The following is a 19,973-nucleotide window of genomic DNA, read 5'->3' on the forward strand; positions in this document are numbered from 1 at the left end:
GAATTAGAACGTAAGCGCAAAGTGGAATTCACCCTGATTCACCTCACAAGTTACATCGCCTTGAGATCATCCCTTGTTCCGAAGCGCATACCGTATGCCAAAGTCATCTTTCCAATAAGGTATCGTAAGTCAGGCAAGGAAATGAGAAGAAAAACGATCCGGTGTATTTGACGAATACCCTTACATGAGAGGAGTGTTCCGTGCTGGGGACAATATGACGATATTTCACACTCCGAAAGTACAGCTATACCGTCACTATTCAACCATTCATAGGCATCGCCCCCAGGACACAAACCCGCAAAAAAATGGAATACCCCGGCGAGGTTGGTCCGAGGTTCATGTGAGGGTGACTTCGCGCTAATAGGAGGCAGATAAAGGACCATCGTTTCCCAAACGAATCACCCTGCCTCATCCTGCTCCCTCCAGTCTGAAATCCCCCGTACAATTCACTGCACTCCATACATATACTTTGACCGAAGCCATGATTGTCAAATCGACCATGCTCTACCTTGTGTTCCTAGTCGTCCTCGCTGTCGCCTCTTCTAGCCCGCCTTCAAAGGTAACCCCGGAGGTAAGTTCCGGTCACTCTTAAGCCTTCGTTTCATGAAGATGAATAAAGTTTGATGTTTTCCACAATAGAGAAGATTCGGAGGTGAACTTGATCCACACGGGGCTGATTGAATGTCGGATAAGACGAGGACTGGAGAGTCGAATTGGCAGCGCGCGGTGGAGGAACACGAATGCATGAATAACATTGTGCCGCCCCAGTTCTTTCCTTTCGGAAGAAATCACACTAGCCACGAGTGAACAAGATATTTACGTTGCTAATTTGGGGCGAGGGCACTTCGGCAGACCACCTCAGCATCGGCTTGTAAACCATTCAAGACATATGAAACCAAGAAAGAACAAATTTTGGAAGCACACTTCGAACCAATTTGCTCCAAAAGCTCCCCCACCCTGGTCCCGTTGTCGCAGGCCGCTGTATGCTAGCGTCTTCCCCCGACCCAGGTCTTTCTCTATCGTGACAGTCAACCTTCCTCTGCACTATCACGTACGTTATCTCATCCCAAATCGAACTCTTCAACACCCTTCTCGCTTCCTGTACCTTCGACTGCCTATCTTCCCCACCGCCCACACCTCTGCTCAAAGCCGCTAATCGTGCTCCCTCCGCACCCTCGAATGGCGATTTTTGCTCGATATGCGAGAGGTCGACGTATCTCGTATTCAGGAAAAGCTTGATATATCCGATGTCGAGGTCTTGATTCAAACGCAGAAAGTAAAGATGAGGCGGTGTTCCGCTTGCGCCATAGCCAGGTGTGAGGGTGCTGTTTGCCGGTAGAGGAGGGTTTGGAACAGCGGTGGAAGGAGACGAGGGTGTAAGGTAATAACGCACTAGAAAGTGACATGCAATTGTTTGAGTGAGCACAGTGTAGAAGCAATGAAGGCATGAAAGGGATTTACCGATGCTGAAGTCGCTGTTGTCGAAGTAAAGTAGCGAGGGATACAAAGCATACTTTGAGTCGTTCGTGATTTCCTGACCGTACATCTTGGGCACATCCGCCTCGACTTCAATATACACAGGGCCGTTATCTCCTCTTCCTACCCCGATACGTTCTTTAACGTACTTCGATCCCTCATGTCCACCGGCCTCTGCACTCGTCTTCACCCTCCTCACCGGAACATACTTTGGCATCAACATCTCGTCCCACCCATCGCCCTCCTCCACCTCCATGACCTCTAACTTTACCGTACCATCACCCTTCCCGGTCAGCTGCCTCCTCGAAGGCGCAGGACACCTCCGTAAGTGATAATACCAGTTGGTGGCACCACATATGATAGGGTACAGATCGTCAATATTGGGCCGACATGTAAGAGGGAGTCGTCGGAACCCATGAATGTTTCCAGGACTGGTGAGATCGTCGAATGCGATAACGTTTCCGACAAGGGAGAGGGAGAGATCCGTGGGGAAGGACGTAGAATGCGCGAGAGGTGATGGTTTTGGATCGGTACTTTCGGTGGTATTGGGTGGAATGTCGTCTGTGTAAAGGCGAGGTTCGTAGCCGTCTTCCTCTAATCTTGCTCTTAGAAGGTTGAATAGCACGTCGAGGCCAGTTCCCATGTAGATACACAGAGAAACGACAGGCTCATCATTCGAACTGACCCGTGATGGCGTGGACCAGTATACCGCTGAGTCGGTGCCGACAACGAATTGGGCAGTTGCCGTTCGAACAGTGAGTAGAAAATTCCGGCCAAACACTATGGTGAAGCGTGAATTTGGGCCAGGTGGCGGGTTGGTTGGGGCGACGTGACGCGTGGCGTGAGGTTGTATCTCGAGCGGGGGACTTCCTCTGCTTTATGACAAAAAGAAATATGTTTAATATAATTCAGGTGGACTAGAAGAATCGAAATAAAATGTACCCAGTCGTATCGGGGGAAGCCATCACCGTGAACTCCTGGTAGGGGTTGCTATCAGACCAGATTTCCCTGCCCAGTTTTGAGCTTCTGGTCGGAAGAGCCAATTACACCAATTGCTCTATGCGAATGGTCCAACTACCATGACAAATCAGCTCCGGGACTAATTACGATAACGATCTCGCACTTACGGAAGGCGCTATACTCGGAATCGGGTATGGAGAGGCTGTCCTTTTTCACTTGTGGAGAGAGCCCGAGGACGAGAAGAGTGCAGAAGTGCTTAAAACGATGCCGTGGTCGTGAACCTCGTCTTCGTGCAGAAAGGTGGTTAGAGTCAAGTCTTTGAGTGGGTGAAAATATCGTGATTGAAGGAGATGACGAGGACTCTGGAGGACTCACTGCTCCTGACTCCAGTCAAGGATCCTTCAGCTGAGTATTCTCGGATCTCATATACTTGGTAACTCACGTAGGCGAGGGCTCTAACGATCTGCAGCGCCCTGCCTCGCGCGCCAGAGCAGTTCAATCTTCTGAAAAGAGATAGTTCGTAGTATGCAGGAGCTTCGACAAAAATTTAAATATACGTACTGAGAAGTCGGGCAGTGTCTTCATGCCCGTGCATTCATAATGATCTAACCTAGAAGTTTGATGCGCAGTGGTCTAAGTGACGTTGCTCAGTCCTACATTGCGTCTTGCGTGAGGGCCAGTATGTATGATTCAGGAACGATCCTTGTGTTCTCAGCGCGGTGGACTGCCATAGATCAACGAATATTGACAAATATTGCACTGATGGATGCGCATTTAGGCAACTATTATATGAGGTGAACGCAGCGTACAGTAAACGAGCGAGGGCTCGCATACCGAGGGCGTAAGACAATGATAAATAGTGCACATACACCTCCATACATGTTGTAGCAAGACGACCCTGATCACTGCGTCGCCCCTCCAATGGGGAATTTTCTCAGTGGACTCGCTAGAACACTGCAAGGCATGCGCATTTCATGTCCGCATGCATGCGAGAGAGTTCTATAGGTAAAAAAAAGTGAACCCTGGGTACACGATACTAGCTCACGGCAGGACCCCCGAAAACCCCCTCAGAGGTCTGTTCCGCCCTCTGATCTTGGGCCCCGCGTAGTCGCCGGCTCTGTGAGCTGCCCTCGTCCCCGCGCTCGGAACATACCTGTGTCCCAGGTCAATTTGGGCCCCGCGTCTTGGAATATACATCGAAAAATCCTCATAAATAGTGAATTTATTCGAGCACCGCTGGTTTCATTAGGTGAGCTTGAAAATCTTCAACTTAACCTCAACTTAACCTCACCTAACCTCAACTTAACCTCAACTTACCCTAACCTAGCCTAATCAAGTCTGTCACAGTCTCGTATCGCTGATTCCGAGCCATACCGGTTCGAACGAGCAGTTTTCGGCTGCAGGAAAAGCTAGGTTGCAAAAAATTAGGTCCGGACTAGGTCAGTTTATGGTGAGGTTAGGTATTGTTGAGGTTAGGGTGAGGTCAAGATCGAGCTTGGGGTCGCCTTCGTCCCCGCGACGGGAACAGACCTCGGCTGAAACCACTCTCGTCCCCGCGAAAAAATCATACATCTGGCCAGAATTTCCCGTCCCCGTCCCCGCAAAAATTTCGGACCGCGGCGCTGACGCGCCGCCTTCGTCCCCGCGCAAAAATCAGACCTCATAGGGAGTTTTCGGGGGTCCTCTCACGGCTTAGTGCAGGAGAGATGCTATGCTTTTCACTTCCGTCAAGTGGGTGATGACAGCGACCATACCGTTGATCATTGATGGTGAGGTAGCCTTGATCATGAGTGACACTTTTGCCCGTCGATCTCGACATCGATGTATGTACAACATACGATCTCCTGTGTACTGCAGCACCTATGATCGAGCCTCAACAGACCAGCGAGTGGCTCCCGGGAATGGCCTATATAGCGGATATGTTGTGGTTGGAAAACGCACATTCCCCGAGTTTTCGGAAGCAGCCGACGCACTGTAATGATGAAGGAGGAAGTATTGGAGTTGGTGGAACGAAGAGACCCACGAAGCTCAAGATTATCTAATAAAGGGAAAGGAGCGCATACAGAGCATAACGGTCTGGTTGAAACTGAGGCACGAGCTCTACGCACGTAAGGCGATGGCCCACAGTCACGAAGAATCGTGGATGACGTTCGTAAAGACGTCCAACCTTTATTTTGTGTCAACAAGGAGACAAGGGGAGCTCACGGCGCAGTATCGCCCTGTCTTTGCCACGATGTGGTCCGTCCGCGACACATATACGCCTGAGCTTGCCGCATGCGTTTATACATACCTCTCAGAAGGGAGACAAGAAAATAGCAACGGTCTCGATGAATATATACCATCGAGTAGAAAAGGTAAGAATGTTTATCAAGAGTCTACGAGCGATGCAGCTGTCAGTCTTGAAAGATAAGCAGAGCAAGGAATGCTAGCATAACCAAAGATTAGATGGAACGAACCTGTTACTTTTTCGCTCATCAGACTGGGCCACTTTTTCAGTGCGTTCGTTCCCTGACTAGGAACATAAGCCCTCATTGGAAATACCCCCTCATGAATCCCATATACTCTTCGTCATCCTTCGAGGCATACCTCGCCTTCACGAACCCTCTCGCATCGTTCCCCACCCAATACCTCAACCTCTGCCTTCGCGACACCGTTTCCTCTTCAGCCCCATCGTCCGAAAACCCGTCCGTGACCGCCTCGAGTATCTTCCTCGCCACATCTTCGCTCGAGATACTAACGCCCCCGACCATCCGCTTATAGCTCTCGTTCGTCTTCTCCATGAACGTGTCATAGTCGCTCAACCTCAGTCCCTTGCCGTCATCCCCAGCCGGCATCTCAGAACCCGCACGCTCCATGAATGCCGTGGAAGAGACGCCATTTGACGAAGATGCGCTGTGAAGCGAGCTCGTAGGAGAGCGATTCTGTGAAGCCTTCGAGGGCGAATTTGGATGAGGTGTAGAGCGTGGAGATGGGTAGCCCCCAGAAACCGGCACCGGAGGAGACGTTGACTATTCCGTGTTGGGAGCCAGAATCCGATGTGCTGCTTGAGTGAGAGTGCTGACGGAAGTGGGGGAGGATGAGGCGGGTGACGTCCATTACGCCTGTACATTGGATACGATGCGGCCAGGGTGAGACGAGGATAACTGCACATACGCGGAAAGAAAAGATGAAGGAGACCAGACGCACCGTACAGATTGACATTGAACTGCTCCTTGACCTTTTCCCTCGAAATCGCTTCAAATAGTCCTTGCTGCCCGTACCCAGCATTGTTCAACAAGACGTCGATCTTTCCGAACCGGTCTACTCCGGATTTGATCGCTGGCTCGATGGAGTCGTAGTCAGTCACGTCGAGTCGGGTTATAAGTATACAAGACTCGTCAGAGATGGCGAGGGAGGAGAGGACAGAGGGTGCTCTGGAAGGACTGCGCATCGTGGCGACGACATTCCAACCGCGGGAGTGGAAGAGGAGGGCGGAAGCGAGGCCTATACCGGATGAGGCACCGGTGATGAAGATTGTCTTCGGATTGGAGGAGTGGGACATCGTGTATGCTTATTGAGCTCTATGCGACAGAGATGAGTGGCGTCTACGGTCGGGAACAGGGGCTGCGTCAGTGAAAGACTCTGGTTGATTTATTGAAAGGGACGAATGAAAAAGAGGGAGGCGTACCAGATAGCTATTAAATCGTCGACGAAGAAATAAGGGCTGAATATGCATTTTTCATCTTGAATTGCTTTATGTATGGAACCGGGCGGGGTGTGGATCGTCCAGCGCCTAGAAGTGGGTGTCCGCGAGGGGTGGAAGAGTTGACCGTGAAGCACGAACATACGATGGCCAAAGTGTTGAAGCGGTACACTGAAATACGCTTTGACCCACATCTAGAGCTTAGAGCGGTTGTAGAAGGGAAAAGATGAAGGGTTTTGAGATTGTGGTGATCACCGAGCGCAATCCGTCTACTCGGTCATATGTTGCACACAACAGATAAAGAGGGAGGCATCGTCATTGTATCTGATCTGGAAGAAAATGGGTGCAGAGAAAATGGGTGCGAAGGTGTTGGTAAGTATCGGACGATGATGGACGACCAGACGGGATGGGACGGGACGGTCGTGGAGAAGATACGCACAGTAAAAACCTCTCCACTGTTTCCGTTCAACACTATTTTATCCCCCCAGATGCAAGTTCATGATTGACAGTGGACCATGGGTGAACTTGCTTGACTGGCCAGTTCGTGAAGACTGGACCGCATGAGCAAGAGTCGAGAACAAGTCGAGAAGGTGCTTCAGATTCAGACATTAATATTGTCATATGTGAGATAATATTGTGCGAATGTATCGGATACAGGGAAGGTGCACGATCTGGGTAATCTGTACAAAGACTGAGAGCCGCCGAGCCCGTCGTCGTCGTCGAGGACGAAAGTGAAAAAATACGGAGGAAAACAACGTCAACTGATCGGCCACGTGCCCATCTCGGTGTGGCGGTGGCTCCCTCTCTCTCGAACCACTTCACCACTGGCACCAGCACCTTGATTTGAGCGAGAAGGACTTTCCTCAGTCACCCGAACGCTGCCTTTGTTTTCGAGGATTACTTTGCCGTCTCTCACCTATCAAGGTACCTTCGACGACAGGGCTGGAGCCTTCCTCACCCACCCACTCCCCTCAATCTCCCCCACATAAAACTGCGCCATCGCAAACCGACTCAACCCAACCCCCGTTCTTCCATCTCCGACATATCCTACCACCAATTTCTGTACCTTCCTATTGTTCAGGCTCAGGACCCTCACGAGCGTCCAATCAATGGCGTATTCGTCGCAGTTCGAGGCGATGCCTTTCGAGTACGCCACAATGTCGTTATACGCATTACGCTGGATGAGCCAGACAATAGTGACGAGGATGCAAGCGAGTATGCTGAACTTGTCTCGTTTATCTTCAGCGGATATTGTGGATAGCGCGATGAGTCATTGACACCCGTGAGCGGCCATGATGGGGATGAGGGTATCGTAGGCCCTGGTCAGCGGAAGCGTGGAGGGGTGGCCGAACGCGGGTCCTAGCGTAGACAGGACAGCGTCGATCTTTGGTTGGGATGATGTGGATGTGAATGTGGTGATGAGGGAATCGGTATCGGTGAGTTCTCCTTTGATGATGGTTATGGATGGGTTGGATATGATTTGTGAGCGGAGTTTGGAGGGATTGCGAGCGTAAATGATCAAGGTCCCATCTGGGTAGGCCTTGAAGAATTCGTGGATGATCAGGATGCCAGAGGGACCTGTGGCTCCGAGAAGGAGAACACGCATCGTCTGCGTATTGAAGTCGTATGAAGACTCGTTCCCAAATCCAGATACCCGAGATTTTTGAGGCTGATAAAATGGCTGAATAGTTTGCCTGGGGAAGACGTAGATGCCCGGCTCCTGCTTTCTGGTCTTACAAACACAGTTGCGCCACTGATCTGCCGAACCCTGCCTTTCTGACGATATTTACGCACACGGCCAATGGTCATACAGCTCGTTATCGGGTATCCTTTCGAGCAGGCGCCCTTGAACACACGTAGAGGGTATCACGGAGAGCCCGTACGGCACCACGAATGACGAACGCCCCTTGAGTTTTTGTTCTTTGCGGTCTGACTCTCAGATTATTCGTCGCTGCTATTGAATCAGTTGCCTTTTACGTCCTTCGACGCTTGCATCGCCCTCCGCCCAGATTTCTGAAAGTTTGATTCCGCATCTTCATTCACACCTCACAGAGCAGAAGTCGTCATTTTGTACTTTGTGGGGCGTACATGGGGTCAATAGCGTCGTCTTCGTCACCCTAGCAATGAAGTTATTGTGTGACTTTACGAAGAGGTCGAATCTTCCCAGACTCGTTGCTGTACCACGGGCACACACTATTATGATTCAGCGGTAATTTTAGGACAAGGGCGTATTTATTCTCGTGACACGACAGCGCATACACGCTTCAAGGTGGGTAACCCAGGTAGAGAGATGATTCTATCTAGAAAGTCCTTCACTACGGCCGAAGAGGGAGTCTGAAAGGAACCTCAAGCATGCCAAATTTCTCCTGCTCCTTAGGATCTTTGGCATACAGTACCGAGTGACCGCATACCAAACGGTCCTCTCTCCAATCTCTACAGCAGAGTCGACATGAGTATACAAGCAACCGGACTCACAGCTTCTGGCAGCTTTTTTTCCACAGTAATTCGCCGTCTGACAATCCGGACACACAGCCCGTCGACGGTTTGTACACCCTCTCCTTGTGCATTCCTTATCGATCTGGCACCGCAATTCAAGATTGTTCCATCCGACCCAAGGCCGGATGTGCTTCGTGAATGGGGTCTCTGGACTCGAAAGCGGTAATACGTGTCGGGGTATATATTTCGGAGGATGTGGTTTCCCAGGGCCTATGTAGGCGGAGTCGAGGATGGGGCGAAGAGTGCGGGGACGAGGAAGGTGGACACTCTCTCGGTAAGTGCCACTGTAGCATTTGAAAGGTAAAATTAAGTTAGTAAAATACCAATGAAGAGCCATGTTAGTAATATCACGCACCAGACACGTCCGCACGAGACGCGAAATAGGGTAAAGAAACGTCCAAGGCATCGAACATCCCTGCACGCACAAGAAACCTCACAAAAATAGCACCTTCATTAGGGAAACGGACCACATAGTGGGCAAGACACGAGCTGAGCGCTCGCGTCGTGGTAACGTAGACATTGAGCGCAGAGGACTCTCCCTTCTTATCGTCTTCCACTGTTTTCGTCATAACGGTGAACAGACCACTCCAAAGTCCATTTGCCTTTATGAGAGTGCGAACGAGGTCTGGTCTATCGAATTCAGGCTCCTTCGGCATCTCGGAATGACCGTAGCGGACGAGCACGCTCATGAGCATCAGCGCTTTCTCCAGGTCGGCACCGACAAGCCACTTAAACGAGCCCTCGATCCTCGAGAAGCATTTCCGCATGGATCCGGCTCCTTTTCGAATGTCGCGAGGAAGTTTACTGAGAGAAGTCGGAGGAGGGATGTCAGTGGATAAGTACTCTCCGGGGGGGAAGATAGTGGCGATGTGCGACAGCAGAAGAGCAAAATCGCGGGTGGTGCTCGAGTTCATCCAGTATCAGACGTAAAGAGCGAGGGTGAGGTCGTCATTACCTCTGATCATCTATCGTTACATCATCAGTACATTGTCCAACGAGTCAGACGCAGGTCAGGCATCGGACCGACGTCGAGGAAACTTGGGTCCGAGAATGACACGAAGTTGACGATACTCTGAACCACGATACGCTCCAGGACCATCTCCATGTGAGGGTGGGTGGTGTTTGAAGGATCCGTCCAAAGCTGATTACACGTCAGCGTCAGTGACATAGTTCTACTGACCGAGTCGAAATTTACTCACGCGCTGCATCATGTCTGGCCAATGCCTTCGGAGCGAATCGATGATAAGTAAACACAGCGCAGACGGGGGATTTTGAAGTATTTGTTCCATTTCGTATATTATCGCCAACGCCGGGTGGTAGACCGAATGAAACTGCCAACAGAGAACCTGAATTCCGTACAAAGGTGACGTCGACCCTTGTGGGCAGCCTGGTCACTTACCGTCGGTGCAGCACCGGATGCATTGTATCGTAGAGCGACCGGCCGATCCAATGTAGTCCTTTCCCCAGCGACACATTCACATATCATATCGACTATCCCGCCATGCACTAGAGCGCGCCATTCTGCGCCAGGCTTGCTAGAGCGGATGGTCTGGTATATACAGCGGATGGCTGGGTCAATGTCCTGGTAGGTTATCAAGATGTAAGTGAGTATATATAAAAACATTTCTACAGTGAGCGGTCAATACACGGAAGCTTTATCTCCCCACCAATTGCGCTGGTTGCCACGCCAGTCGAGCTCGAAAAGACCGACGACATGGTGAGGATCTGACAGAGTCAACCGGGCCCATTTCTGATCCACTTCTGCAGAAGATCACTATTTTGCTGCCATGATATCGGTATTGAATATTGAGGTTCTTCAGAACCAATCAAGCCGAGTTGAGCGCAATGGGAGATGGGGGAACGGTCACCGTCGACTCAGATTTCTCTTACGAAGAGAAAGGGCAACGCGCCACGCGTCAGGCGGGATGCATACTGGTTACGAGGTTCGATCCCAATGCGTACACATTTTGTGCGAAAAGACCTCCATGTCCGATCGCAAAAGTACAAAGACTGTGCCTTTTTTCAGCAGTGGTCCGATCCCAAATGCTGACACAAGTCAAGCTTTGTATCTTAGGTTCGATCCACGTACGCACAAAAGCGAGTGGAAGTTATCATTCCCTAACTTCACAGTAGGCAAATCTCGACATTTTTTGTTCGCAACACACATGTGCGCGAAGGCAATCTCGAGCGCGCTGTCCTCGTCAATGAAGTTGGACTGAAAAAAGGTGTTTTTACTCGCTATCGGGTCCGAAGTACACATTTACACCGCGAATAATAGCGATGCCTACATTGCATGCAGGGTCTTCGCAAACGATGGTTCGATCCGTTGTGCGTACCAAAGTCTCTGAAAAGCAGGGTTACCCGATCCGAATGCGTACATATGTGGCGCCAAATTTTTGTGACAAATTTCGCCCAAATGTTAGATTTAGGATCGAACCTTCGTACCAATATGCATCCCGCCTCACGCGTCGCGAGGCAACCCGGTTGTTTGTCACGCGTTAACGCGGTTGGGTGGCGGTGGCAAGTTCAAGCGTGAACTGCAAGCTCCATAGGTACTTGCTCGTGCGCAACTTGGGTCGGCCCTCTCTCCAACGTTTCTCGTCACCGCTTATTTTCTCCTTAGAAATTTCCCTCCTAATATTTCCGTTGTAACCAGCGCTATGATGCAAGACGTACACGCCAGCCCGCTTTCGATATCAATCATGATACATGGCTCAAGTTTGAATCGGAGCCTGGAGCCAGTATTCTGTTTTGGGCCATCCGTTGTGCTCGGAGTTTTTATGTAGATGGGGAGGACCTTTCCTTACACTCCTAGAACTCGTATCAAATGGTGGCTTCCTATTACTGATAGGAGACACTATATCAAATTGTAAGGCGCCCATCTCCACTTGTGTCAGCGGCTCAAGGTTTCTGTGTTTCAAGTCAGAAAAGCAAAGTGCACGCATCACCTCCATTTTGGTGATTCAAATACTTCTCATCACAATCCCTTCATTCCAACTTTCTGTTTTGTAGCATGTGGTTTGATTCGTAATATGTACTCCGAATACTCGTCTTGAGGCGGCATAACTCTTGACTTTAAAAGGCGGGTCAACTGGGCGTCCAAACAACATAGCGTATGGTCCCTAGTGATATCTCCTTACCATCAGTAAATTCTGTGTGGGCCCGGTACTAATCGCAATGTGGACGGGCGGTTGTGGTCTGCAATAGGAAAAATGGAGTATGCTTTGATATCCAACTCATGACCGGTGATACAAAATTATGGACCCAAATCACAAGTATGCAGGGAGTACTCGTTGGGGAAACACATCTCGAGCTCCTTACATGAAATTCGCCGTTGATCGCAGGGACTATGTAATAGCTATTGCTAGCGTCCCGCACGTATAAATGGTGCTGAGGAGGAGCAATTAATTCTGCACATCCTGAACGTTCCTTAATCACTCTTAAACTCACAAACCTTTACTGTCGCAATGCTCTCCCTGTTTGGAATCAGTGTTATTGCTATTCTGACTGGAATTGCTGCTGCGGAGTCTCACAAGGTCACGGTGCGTCATTCAACTAAAGAAGACCCATTTTTCTCTCGCCGCCCAACTTGGAAGGTTGTCCCGCGGCCTGCAACTCTACCCCACATCCCACAATCTAGTCACTGACGCTTAGGTTGATAACATTTTCCATCTACTACAGCTGAGAAACAACTGCGGATCAGGAAACGCCGTGTTTCTCTACCAGGGCCATCCAACTCCCCAGGGTTCCACCACTATTCAAGGTCAACTCCTTGGCGGGATCGCCTGGGTCTCTGGCTTATCCGGACACAACTGTGAAAACTCCGGTGTCAACTGCGGGGCGGTCGAGTTCACTTTGGTGAACCCGAACAGCGGACCAAACACCCAGAATGCAGCAGACTTCACGCTTGAGGCACAACCTGAGAACGGGAACCATCAGTTGTGAGTCTAAGTCGCGTTGATCTCTGCCTTAAAGTTCCATATGTCTATACATGCATCACTTTTCACAAGCAACCATGAGAAGACTGACCTTTATATTGTATGTTTAGCACGTACAAGATGGCTTTCAACTTCGAGGGATGCAGTGGAAGCGCCACATGTAATAGTCCCAGTGACTGCCCGGGCGCTTTCACCAACCCGACTAATGGGCATCCTGTGCAGTGCACCGCTAGCAATGTTGGGGTAAGCACTGCAGTCTTTCTGTCAGCTCCTCGAAATCACCACTGATCTCACTTGGGAAAAATAGATTGATATCACCTTCTGCTGAGTGCTTGACCGATGAAGGTGATGAAAGGTTGTATCTCATCGGATTTCGTCAACGTACTGAGCTGTATGAAATGAATCTTTTGATTCTTGTGTGACCATTTTGGGAGAGTTGTTTGTATGAGACTCCGAAAGTTGGGGTAGGTACACTCACGAAGCCCACAAAATTCATGTCTTTGCCACGAACCAGTTCTATCGTTGCTTCTCTGCATTATTTCAGTTCTTTTCTTACACAAGCACTACTATCAATTTATTAGTCTCATTCATGAAATACGAAAAAGAAACGGCACTGAAGTAAGCCTCGGAGTGATTATGGTGTCTACTAATAAAACACTTGAGAGCTTAAATGTGCCATCCTGACACTAAGCGCCTCACCTTATCACAACACTTCGCACTCGTACACATGTACCACACCGTGACTGCCTTCCTATTTCCAAATCGACACAAACTTGTCCATTAACAGAGAGCTCTCTAATGTGAAGTCACCCGGGCTTTCGACTGTGATCGATAGTTTCGGGTGTCGAACGCATACTGACCCAAAAATAGTGACGCAACTCGATATATAGGCGTCTGAAGAAGGTGACCACGGCCGGGGAACCACTATTTAGCGTGCTCTAAAGGTGTGTCTAAAGAAATATATATATATTATATGTGGTCTCCCCTTTGGGAAGTACTAAAGAGAAACTTTAGGGTCATCTAAAGGCGGGTCTATGCATTTTCTGTAGAAATGCCGTACAAACGCTAAAGATTGACTTTGGAGGACGCTAAAGGCTGTTGAGCACCTCGGGCTTGCCTTATGTGGCAACCCCGAACCTCTTTAGCATCCTCTAAAGGCAATTCAGAGAATAATCAATGGAATTCACTATAGAGCTCGCTAAAGTTTCGCTCTAGAGAGCGCTAAATTGACATCCATATATGACATTTTGACCAAGATTTGGATTCCACTTTAGCGGGCTCTAAATAGTGGTTTCTCGGTCGTGGACACTGATAGTAGCAGGCAAGAAGAGATAAAAATCCGAGTGGCGCCAAGGAGGCCGCGTCATCGACGCCTGCGCCACCTACGTGAGCACGTGGCAAGGTATCCAGACATCCAACTTGAAGTGGAACTTGAATCGAACTGCATCCTACTGTGCAACCTCACGTCCATCTCTCTTTCATGGTTCATGTTTCCGCTCTCTAGGCAGTTTATGTATATCCTTCTTGTCATACTGTGTTTCTTTCTCCGCCGCCCAGCTTAAGTTTTCTCGATCTCACGAAGACTCATCGCGCTCCTCGACCTGACCCCCATCCTGGCCACGATCACGCTGGAATTGCGAATATGAGAAGCACCGATTTTGCGACGCGATTCGGAAGAAAGTGAAGTCGGTCGTTTGTCATTGAGTCGTTTGGTGCGTTATTTATGCATTTTAATTTTTCCGCCTATATTCATGCACCGTTGAACGGACACAACATTTCGGCTCTTCTCCTATCGAAAGTTGTCTTCCCTCTGAGACTTTCACATTCGCTATGTTGTGTCATCGAACCCACACTGAATTTTACGGCTCGCTCTCTTTTGTAAATCTGATGGGCATACCAGTAACCCTCCTCGACCTCCCGCACGTCGGCCAATCTGTGCACTCTCGTCAATTCTCCTCTTCCACTCGTCGTATCTCCTTGTCTCTTCCCAGTAATCGGCCTCCATGGTAAAACTTCCATCTATCCTTCGCTGTAATCCGCCCCTTGACCTCAAACACTCCACGGAATCGCACTCCGAAAAACTTGTGTGTCGCAGTGTATATTGCACCTCACACGGGGTTGCGAAGGGCGGGCAATATTATGGAGACCGGGCGCGAATATGTGTTTTTGCGTCCATAATACGCGCCACGGGGGTACATAAAGATCTCAGTGACACTTGTACTCTTGGTTATGTATCCCAGAGCCTTTCTGGATTCTGGTGATCCATGGACGGTGACGAACTCGAGTTTGAGCCTTGGACTGTTTAGGCTTTTCTTTTCAATGTCGGCAGACCATAGCCGTGGAACAAGATATATCATGAAGAAGCAGGGCTCTCGCCTGCGTCTGGAATTACAGATGAAACGATGGCTGTGCATCGACAGACGCATCAAGTCGACCAGTATATCATTCTGCGCATCCTGCTACACGATCTCGCAAATATTCTGAGTTGCCTTGTCCGATTTCGTACCCCGAATGCTCAGGTTCACTGGGTTGACTTAGGTCCCACCCATTGCTGCCAGACTTATCCACAGTTAATCGAGCAGCGTTCGATTCCTGGGAACTCACCATGGGCCGGTGCATCACATCTTGGTTTCATACCTCCTACGCCAGCGTCATGCTGGCTAAAGAAGCTGTTTATCTCCTTGCGAGCACCTTTGACACGTACAGCTGCCAGAGATCTTGTAACCATCTCTTCCTCACGTGCCATCTGGAGATTTCCACATTGTTTCAAGCGAAGCAAACGTGCTATGTTGAACCGCCCAATATATTCACCATCAGACGCTCGAAGGAGACCATATACTTATGCTGCATGCACATGTGTGGCCGTTGCCCCGTGTGTATGATGTTTTCATACTGTTGACGCTTCTAGGGTTGTTCGTTCTGTGCTCATGATGCAAACGATCTCGGTGAGACAATGTGAACGCGTCTAAATATTCTCGCCTGAACAGCTCAACACGTCTGTCAGTCAGCTCTCATGACAGACTGATGTTATAGATATGTGTACGTTGTGATCTTTTGGTGTGATTGCGGAGAAGACATGTGCGGCTTCTGGTGGTCCTGTCGCTGTAGAACCGTGGTTAAGAGCCTGTATGGAGTTCATTTTGCCTTTCCAGGTTTCGAATTGGCTGAGTTATATCGTTGATGGTCCGCCTTCAACTCCGACAAACGACCGTTATTAATCCCAATTTGCAGGATTTATTGTCTCTACCGCTCGTGGACGCTGCATCATCTGTATGCATTTCCCATCTTGATTCAGATCGTGGTACTCTAGAACTCGATACTCTTTATGCCACTTTGAAAGGTGCGCTGGCGTGCTACATGCATTTGGATATATTTGTTACATGTACTGGCGGCCATCCCTGGACCGGTGGTGTTATATTTTCAACTTAGAGCTTCGTCATGCGGAAGCCCTCGATCTGACACTGGTTCTCGGTATACTGTGGCCGTATTTCCTCACTTTATCCAGTTATAAAAGGCGTACAGGAAGAGGCATATTTCTTCACTCAGTGACATCTACTCCTGAGAGCCCTACCGCAGACTCGGCTTCAATCCTATCTCAACCCACTCCGTATTCAACATGTTTTCCCTTTCCGTTCTTACTGTTATTGCTGCTATCTCTGGCATCGTTGCCGCACAGGAATCCCACAGAGTCTCGGTACGTAGACATCTACTATCTTACCCAGCCGCACACTTCCAAATCTCACCCCTTCCTTTGCTTTACCTCAAAATGCTCACGACGATCCTCAATATTCAACAGCTGACCAACAACTGTAAATCTGGAGAGGCTGTGTTTCTCTACCAGGCTGACGGAAACCCGCAAGGATCCACCACTATCGAAGGCGAACTTCTTGGTGGTATTGCCTGGGTCTCAGGCTACGCTGGAGCGAACTGCGAAAACTCTGGTGTTAACTGCGGAGCCGTCGAGTTCACTCTGGTGAACCCGAACGGCGGAGCAAACACCCAGAACGCGGCGGACTTCACGCTCGAAGGACAGCCTGCCAACGGGAACCATCAGTTGTGAGTCGTGTTACTCTCGCCATTCAGAATTCACCGTGCTTGAAAGTGTGATTGTTGGTCGGAATACTTACGGTGAAATTACATGGTTAGCACCTACGATATGGCGTTCAACTTCGTGGGATGTGCTGGCAGCGCTACATGCGATGAGCCCGACTGCCCTGGTTCGTTCACCGACCCCACTCATGGAACGCCTGTTCAGTGCACGGCCAGCAATGTTGGGGTGAGAACCTTTTTTGTGTAAAAGTCGTTGATAAGCATTAACGATTTACGATGGGGACAGATTGACATCACCTTCTGTTGAGCGGCGTCATTTGGGTCGCAGTGAAGGTCCTATGGGGTTGGATTTCCAAGAACTTATGCTGGTAGCGACCGCTGTATTGGACAGTATATTTAGTTTGAATATGTTTCCTGAGATATATCAGTCCGTCCCAAGAGCGGACCACCTCTACTCGACGAATCTTTCACTTAGCTGACAGCTCTATTTCTCACACCCAAAGTCCGCTGGAAAGTGCTACGCCAAAGGCCTTACTTTCCAAGACCTGTTTGAGACTGGGAAAGAGAAAGCCTTGTGTCCCTATCAATCATCAGGTGGTTCCAATATTTACCAACTGCCTCTACGTAGATGCTATATGCGAGAGAAACGGATTTCGTATGTCGAGAAGTCCAATGGCTTCTCCGAAACGTTCTTGCCCGCTATTTGTTCATGTGAGCAGCCAAATCGTTCACTCTATACCTTATTCTCTCTGCGTGCAGACGCGTTCCGTGAGCTTTGTTTTGCCCTCAGATTACCGCCGCCAACGTCATGTTTCTTAACCTAAGGAACTCCGACTAGCACTCGAGAAGACACACTGCCAGCGGGCTCTCTTCGTTCACGTCTGAAATGATTTGTGTGCAAAACTGATTTCTGTGTAGAACTGTGCGCTGGTAGAGTTGACTCAGTGGGACATGCATTAATGTCTACTCGCCTTCGCAGGCATGTTGTGTAGCCGATGCGACATCGCATTAATCGCCCGCCGTGTGCTCTAAGGACCACACCTGGCCGGGCACATCGGTCTCTATCCAGCACGATCACAAGCCTAAGACGTGCACCTAGACCTGCATCCGGACAAATACCTCGTTCGTCCCATAGGCCAGGGTTTGCATTCTGTGATGAATGGTATATGTTTCCAATATAACTTCGCCTGCAAATGTTTTGCATAAGAATGTATCTCAGGTGTCAGAGATGGAATGTGGGAAACAGAAGCGATGCGGACTGAAAAGAGGGGCGAGGCGAGTCCACGTCCTACGATCTCTCAATTGCGCTTATCCTTCCCACCCAGTCGTCTGTGGATGCGATACACGCCTAGGCATCATTGTACCGCTTGCGATCGGACCCGATGGTTGACTCGGGTAGAACTTCCCATCGATACACGCTGTCTCCAATGATCCATACACAGCAATACACTTACGCCCACATATCCCTTGATATGGCACCCGCCCACGGCCAGACGTCGTATTCGCAAAACCTGCATACTTTGAATCGCGAAATCATCATCAACGATTTCATTGCTATCCCCGTATTTCAGCTCCTCACCCATGTGTACTCCACCGCTCACGGACATCGTCGTCGACACCGAGATAGAGACCACCGTCACAATTGATCCTCATCCCTCTGCTCCCGAAGAAGAAGCGGTGCGCCACCCGTCCGAATGCGTTCAGGTCGCAGGAGCAGACGAGATGGACATCGACGACGAACACCATAGCTCTACCACTCTCGATTCCACCGAAATCTCAGACGAAGTGCCCACCGATCGAGCAGACACCGGGATCGAGTCCTCCACAGAAGCTCCTCCCGCAGACGCCCCCCCGGACTCCGCGTCCAGCAAAGACGATGACATACGCCACCCGCCAGAATACGTCCAAGTCTCTGCTGCGTACGTGATGGATCTCGAAGACGACAGCCGTAGCTCGACCTGCGATGGCTCGGGCGACGTCGACGGGGACTCCACTGATTGTACGTCTCCTACCACTACTGCTGTCGGCGAAGACGATTCCTCCGTGGAAGGCGACAAGGTGGGCCACGCGGCCAAATCTGTCCGGTTCTCCGACGAGGACTACGTTAGGGAGTTTGAGAAGGATAAGGGGTGTACTTTGATCTTGATTGTTTCGAATGATGGGCATGCGGGTGGCGAAGGCTCGGATGAGGAGGAAGGTAGCGCGGAAGAAGAATCGGAGGAGGAGGAAGCATCGGAGGAGGAGGAAGCATCCGAACAGGATGACTTGGAGTCACGGCTAGCATCCAAGTGGGCGAAAGAGTATCGGACTAGAGAGGAAGAGAAGAAGAAGTTAGCGGAGGAGAAGGAGAAAGAGTTGGAGAATTTGATTCGTGATGAGGTGCAGAGAGATCCGGACGCCGTAGGAGACGACGAGGGTAAGACAGTGAGCGAGGAGTATCTGAAGCGAGAGAGGGCGACTTTTAGGGCGGTGTATCATGCGCTTGAAGTGGAGATCGGACGTCTGACAGAGGAAAATGAGAGCATGAAGGAGGTCATAGAGCAACAGGAGAGAGGTGATCAGGATTTGAAGAGACAGTATGAGAGGTTTTGGCGGGGTGTCGTGCGCGAGGTGGAGACGAGGTTGAAAACGATGAAGGGGGGAATAGAAGGCTGTCCTTTGGGGCAGAGGGACTCATCATGCTCGAAATGCGATCAGTCAATGGAGGAGAAGGAGGCCTGGAAAAAGGAACGGCTCGCTCTGATGCTGGAGAAGGAGACATTGATGAAGGAGTGCGACGAGCTGAGGCACGAGAGAGAGGAGGCTATCGCGAAATGTGGCTCCCTAGAACAAAGGTGCTTGGGGTTGAAGAAGGATCGCGATAGGGTAAAGGTGCAGATGAGGGAGATGATTGCGCGGTTGGAACATAGCGAGCAGGACGCTAAGCACCACGATAACGGTGACCTAAAGCTGGTGCGTACGAGACCGTCATATCACGTTCTCGGTCAGTTTGGGAAGTCGTCTTCTGCTAATCACTTCTTCATCTGTCCAGCTTGCGAAACGTACTCGGAAAAGAGGATTGGTGGAGGGAAATCCAGGATCGGAGAGGCCCCCAAAAAAGGTATGAGTATGCAGTCCATAATGATTGTTGTAACTGACCCGAGTTTGATAGTCCAAGAAACGGGATGCTCGCGCGGTGCAGGACCTTGTTGAGACGTTGGATATGTTGCGCTGTGACGAGTAGGCGGCGAAATCAGCTGTCGTCGATTGCGTCGCAAATTGGTGTGCTACGCAACACTTCGTTAGTTAAATCACATATTTGCATTTACATAGCTTTGATCGTATTTCGTTCTAACCAATGACTTTTACTCTGGCTCAAATGTGTGGAGTAT

The 19,973-nt window shown here is 49.9% G+C and overlaps 7 protein-coding genes across 7 annotated transcripts; 3 read left to right on the top strand and 4 right to left on the bottom strand.

The window, feature by feature from the left end:
• Window positions 1-793: 793 nt before the first annotated feature.
• On the bottom strand, window positions 794-3,031 carry STEHIDRAFT_109599 (uncharacterized protein; the record flags this gene model as incomplete). Its single annotated transcript, XM_007302173.1, has 8 exons — window positions 794-868; window positions 925-1,044; window positions 1,106-1,392; window positions 1,462-2,348; window positions 2,419-2,502; window positions 2,653-2,752; window positions 2,812-2,970; window positions 2,998-3,031. The coding sequence occupies 8 exons, from the start codon at window positions 3,029-3,031 to the stop codon at window positions 794-796; spliced, it is 1,746 nt and encodes a 581-aa protein (XP_007302235.1).
• A 1,884-nt stretch (window positions 3,032-4,915) lies between these two features.
• On the bottom strand, window positions 4,916-6,219 carry STEHIDRAFT_138335 (NAD-P-binding protein). Its single transcript, XM_007302174.1, has 4 exons — window positions 6,104-6,219; window positions 5,623-6,020; window positions 5,320-5,537; window positions 4,916-5,285 (listed from the first exon to the last, which is right to left on the bottom strand). The coding sequence occupies exons 2-4, from the start codon at window positions 5,975-5,977 to the stop codon at window positions 4,965-4,967; spliced, it is 894 nt and encodes a 297-aa protein (XP_007302236.1). The 5' UTR covers window positions 5,978-6,020; window positions 6,104-6,219; the 3' UTR covers window positions 4,916-4,964.
• Window positions 6,220-7,037: 818 nt separating this feature from the next.
• Window positions 7,038-7,724, bottom strand: STEHIDRAFT_129811 (uncharacterized protein; the record flags this gene model as incomplete). The annotated part of the gene is made up of 2 exons (XM_007302175.1): window positions 7,038-7,357; window positions 7,397-7,724. The coding sequence occupies 2 exons, from the start codon at window positions 7,722-7,724 to the stop codon at window positions 7,038-7,040; spliced, it is 648 nt and encodes a 215-aa protein (XP_007302237.1).
• A 1,100-nt stretch (window positions 7,725-8,824) lies between these two features.
• Window positions 8,825-10,330, bottom strand: STEHIDRAFT_155078 (uncharacterized protein; the record flags this gene model as incomplete). The annotated part of the gene is made up of 7 exons (XM_007302176.1): window positions 8,825-8,898; window positions 8,970-9,418; window positions 9,570-9,579; window positions 9,638-9,755; window positions 9,814-9,960; window positions 10,014-10,183; window positions 10,261-10,330. The coding sequence occupies 7 exons, from the start codon at window positions 10,328-10,330 to the stop codon at window positions 8,825-8,827; spliced, it is 1,038 nt and encodes a 345-aa protein (XP_007302238.1).
• Window positions 10,331-12,081: 1,751 nt separating this feature from the next.
• Window positions 12,082-12,880, top strand: STEHIDRAFT_155079 (uncharacterized protein; the record flags this gene model as incomplete). Its single annotated transcript, XM_007302177.1, has 4 exons — window positions 12,082-12,156; window positions 12,296-12,555; window positions 12,663-12,795; window positions 12,860-12,880. The coding sequence occupies 4 exons, from the start codon at window positions 12,082-12,084 to the stop codon at window positions 12,878-12,880; spliced, it is 489 nt and encodes a 162-aa protein (XP_007302239.1).
• Window positions 12,881-16,168: 3,288 nt separating this feature from the next.
• On the top strand, window positions 16,169-16,909 carry STEHIDRAFT_155080 (uncharacterized protein; the record flags this gene model as incomplete). Its single annotated transcript, XM_007302178.1, has 4 exons — window positions 16,169-16,246; window positions 16,349-16,608; window positions 16,699-16,828; window positions 16,889-16,909. The coding sequence occupies 4 exons, from the start codon at window positions 16,169-16,171 to the stop codon at window positions 16,907-16,909; spliced, it is 489 nt and encodes a 162-aa protein (XP_007302240.1).
• Window positions 16,910-18,183: 1,274 nt separating this feature from the next.
• On the top strand, window positions 18,184-19,825 carry STEHIDRAFT_155081 (uncharacterized protein; the record flags this gene model as incomplete). The annotated part of the gene is made up of 3 exons (XM_007302179.1): window positions 18,184-19,554; window positions 19,634-19,702; window positions 19,754-19,825. 3 exons carry the CDS (start codon window positions 18,184-18,186, stop codon window positions 19,823-19,825), a joined length of 1,512 nt encoding a protein of 503 aa, XP_007302241.1.
• Window positions 19,826-19,973: the final 148 nt, after the last annotated feature.

Source organism: Stereum hirsutum (assembly GCF_000264905.1).
Source record: "Stereum hirsutum FP-91666 SS1 unplaced genomic scaffold STEHIscaffold_4, whole genome shotgun sequence".
Lineage (NCBI taxonomy): Eukaryota > Fungi > Basidiomycota > Agaricomycetes > Russulales > Stereaceae > Stereum > Stereum hirsutum.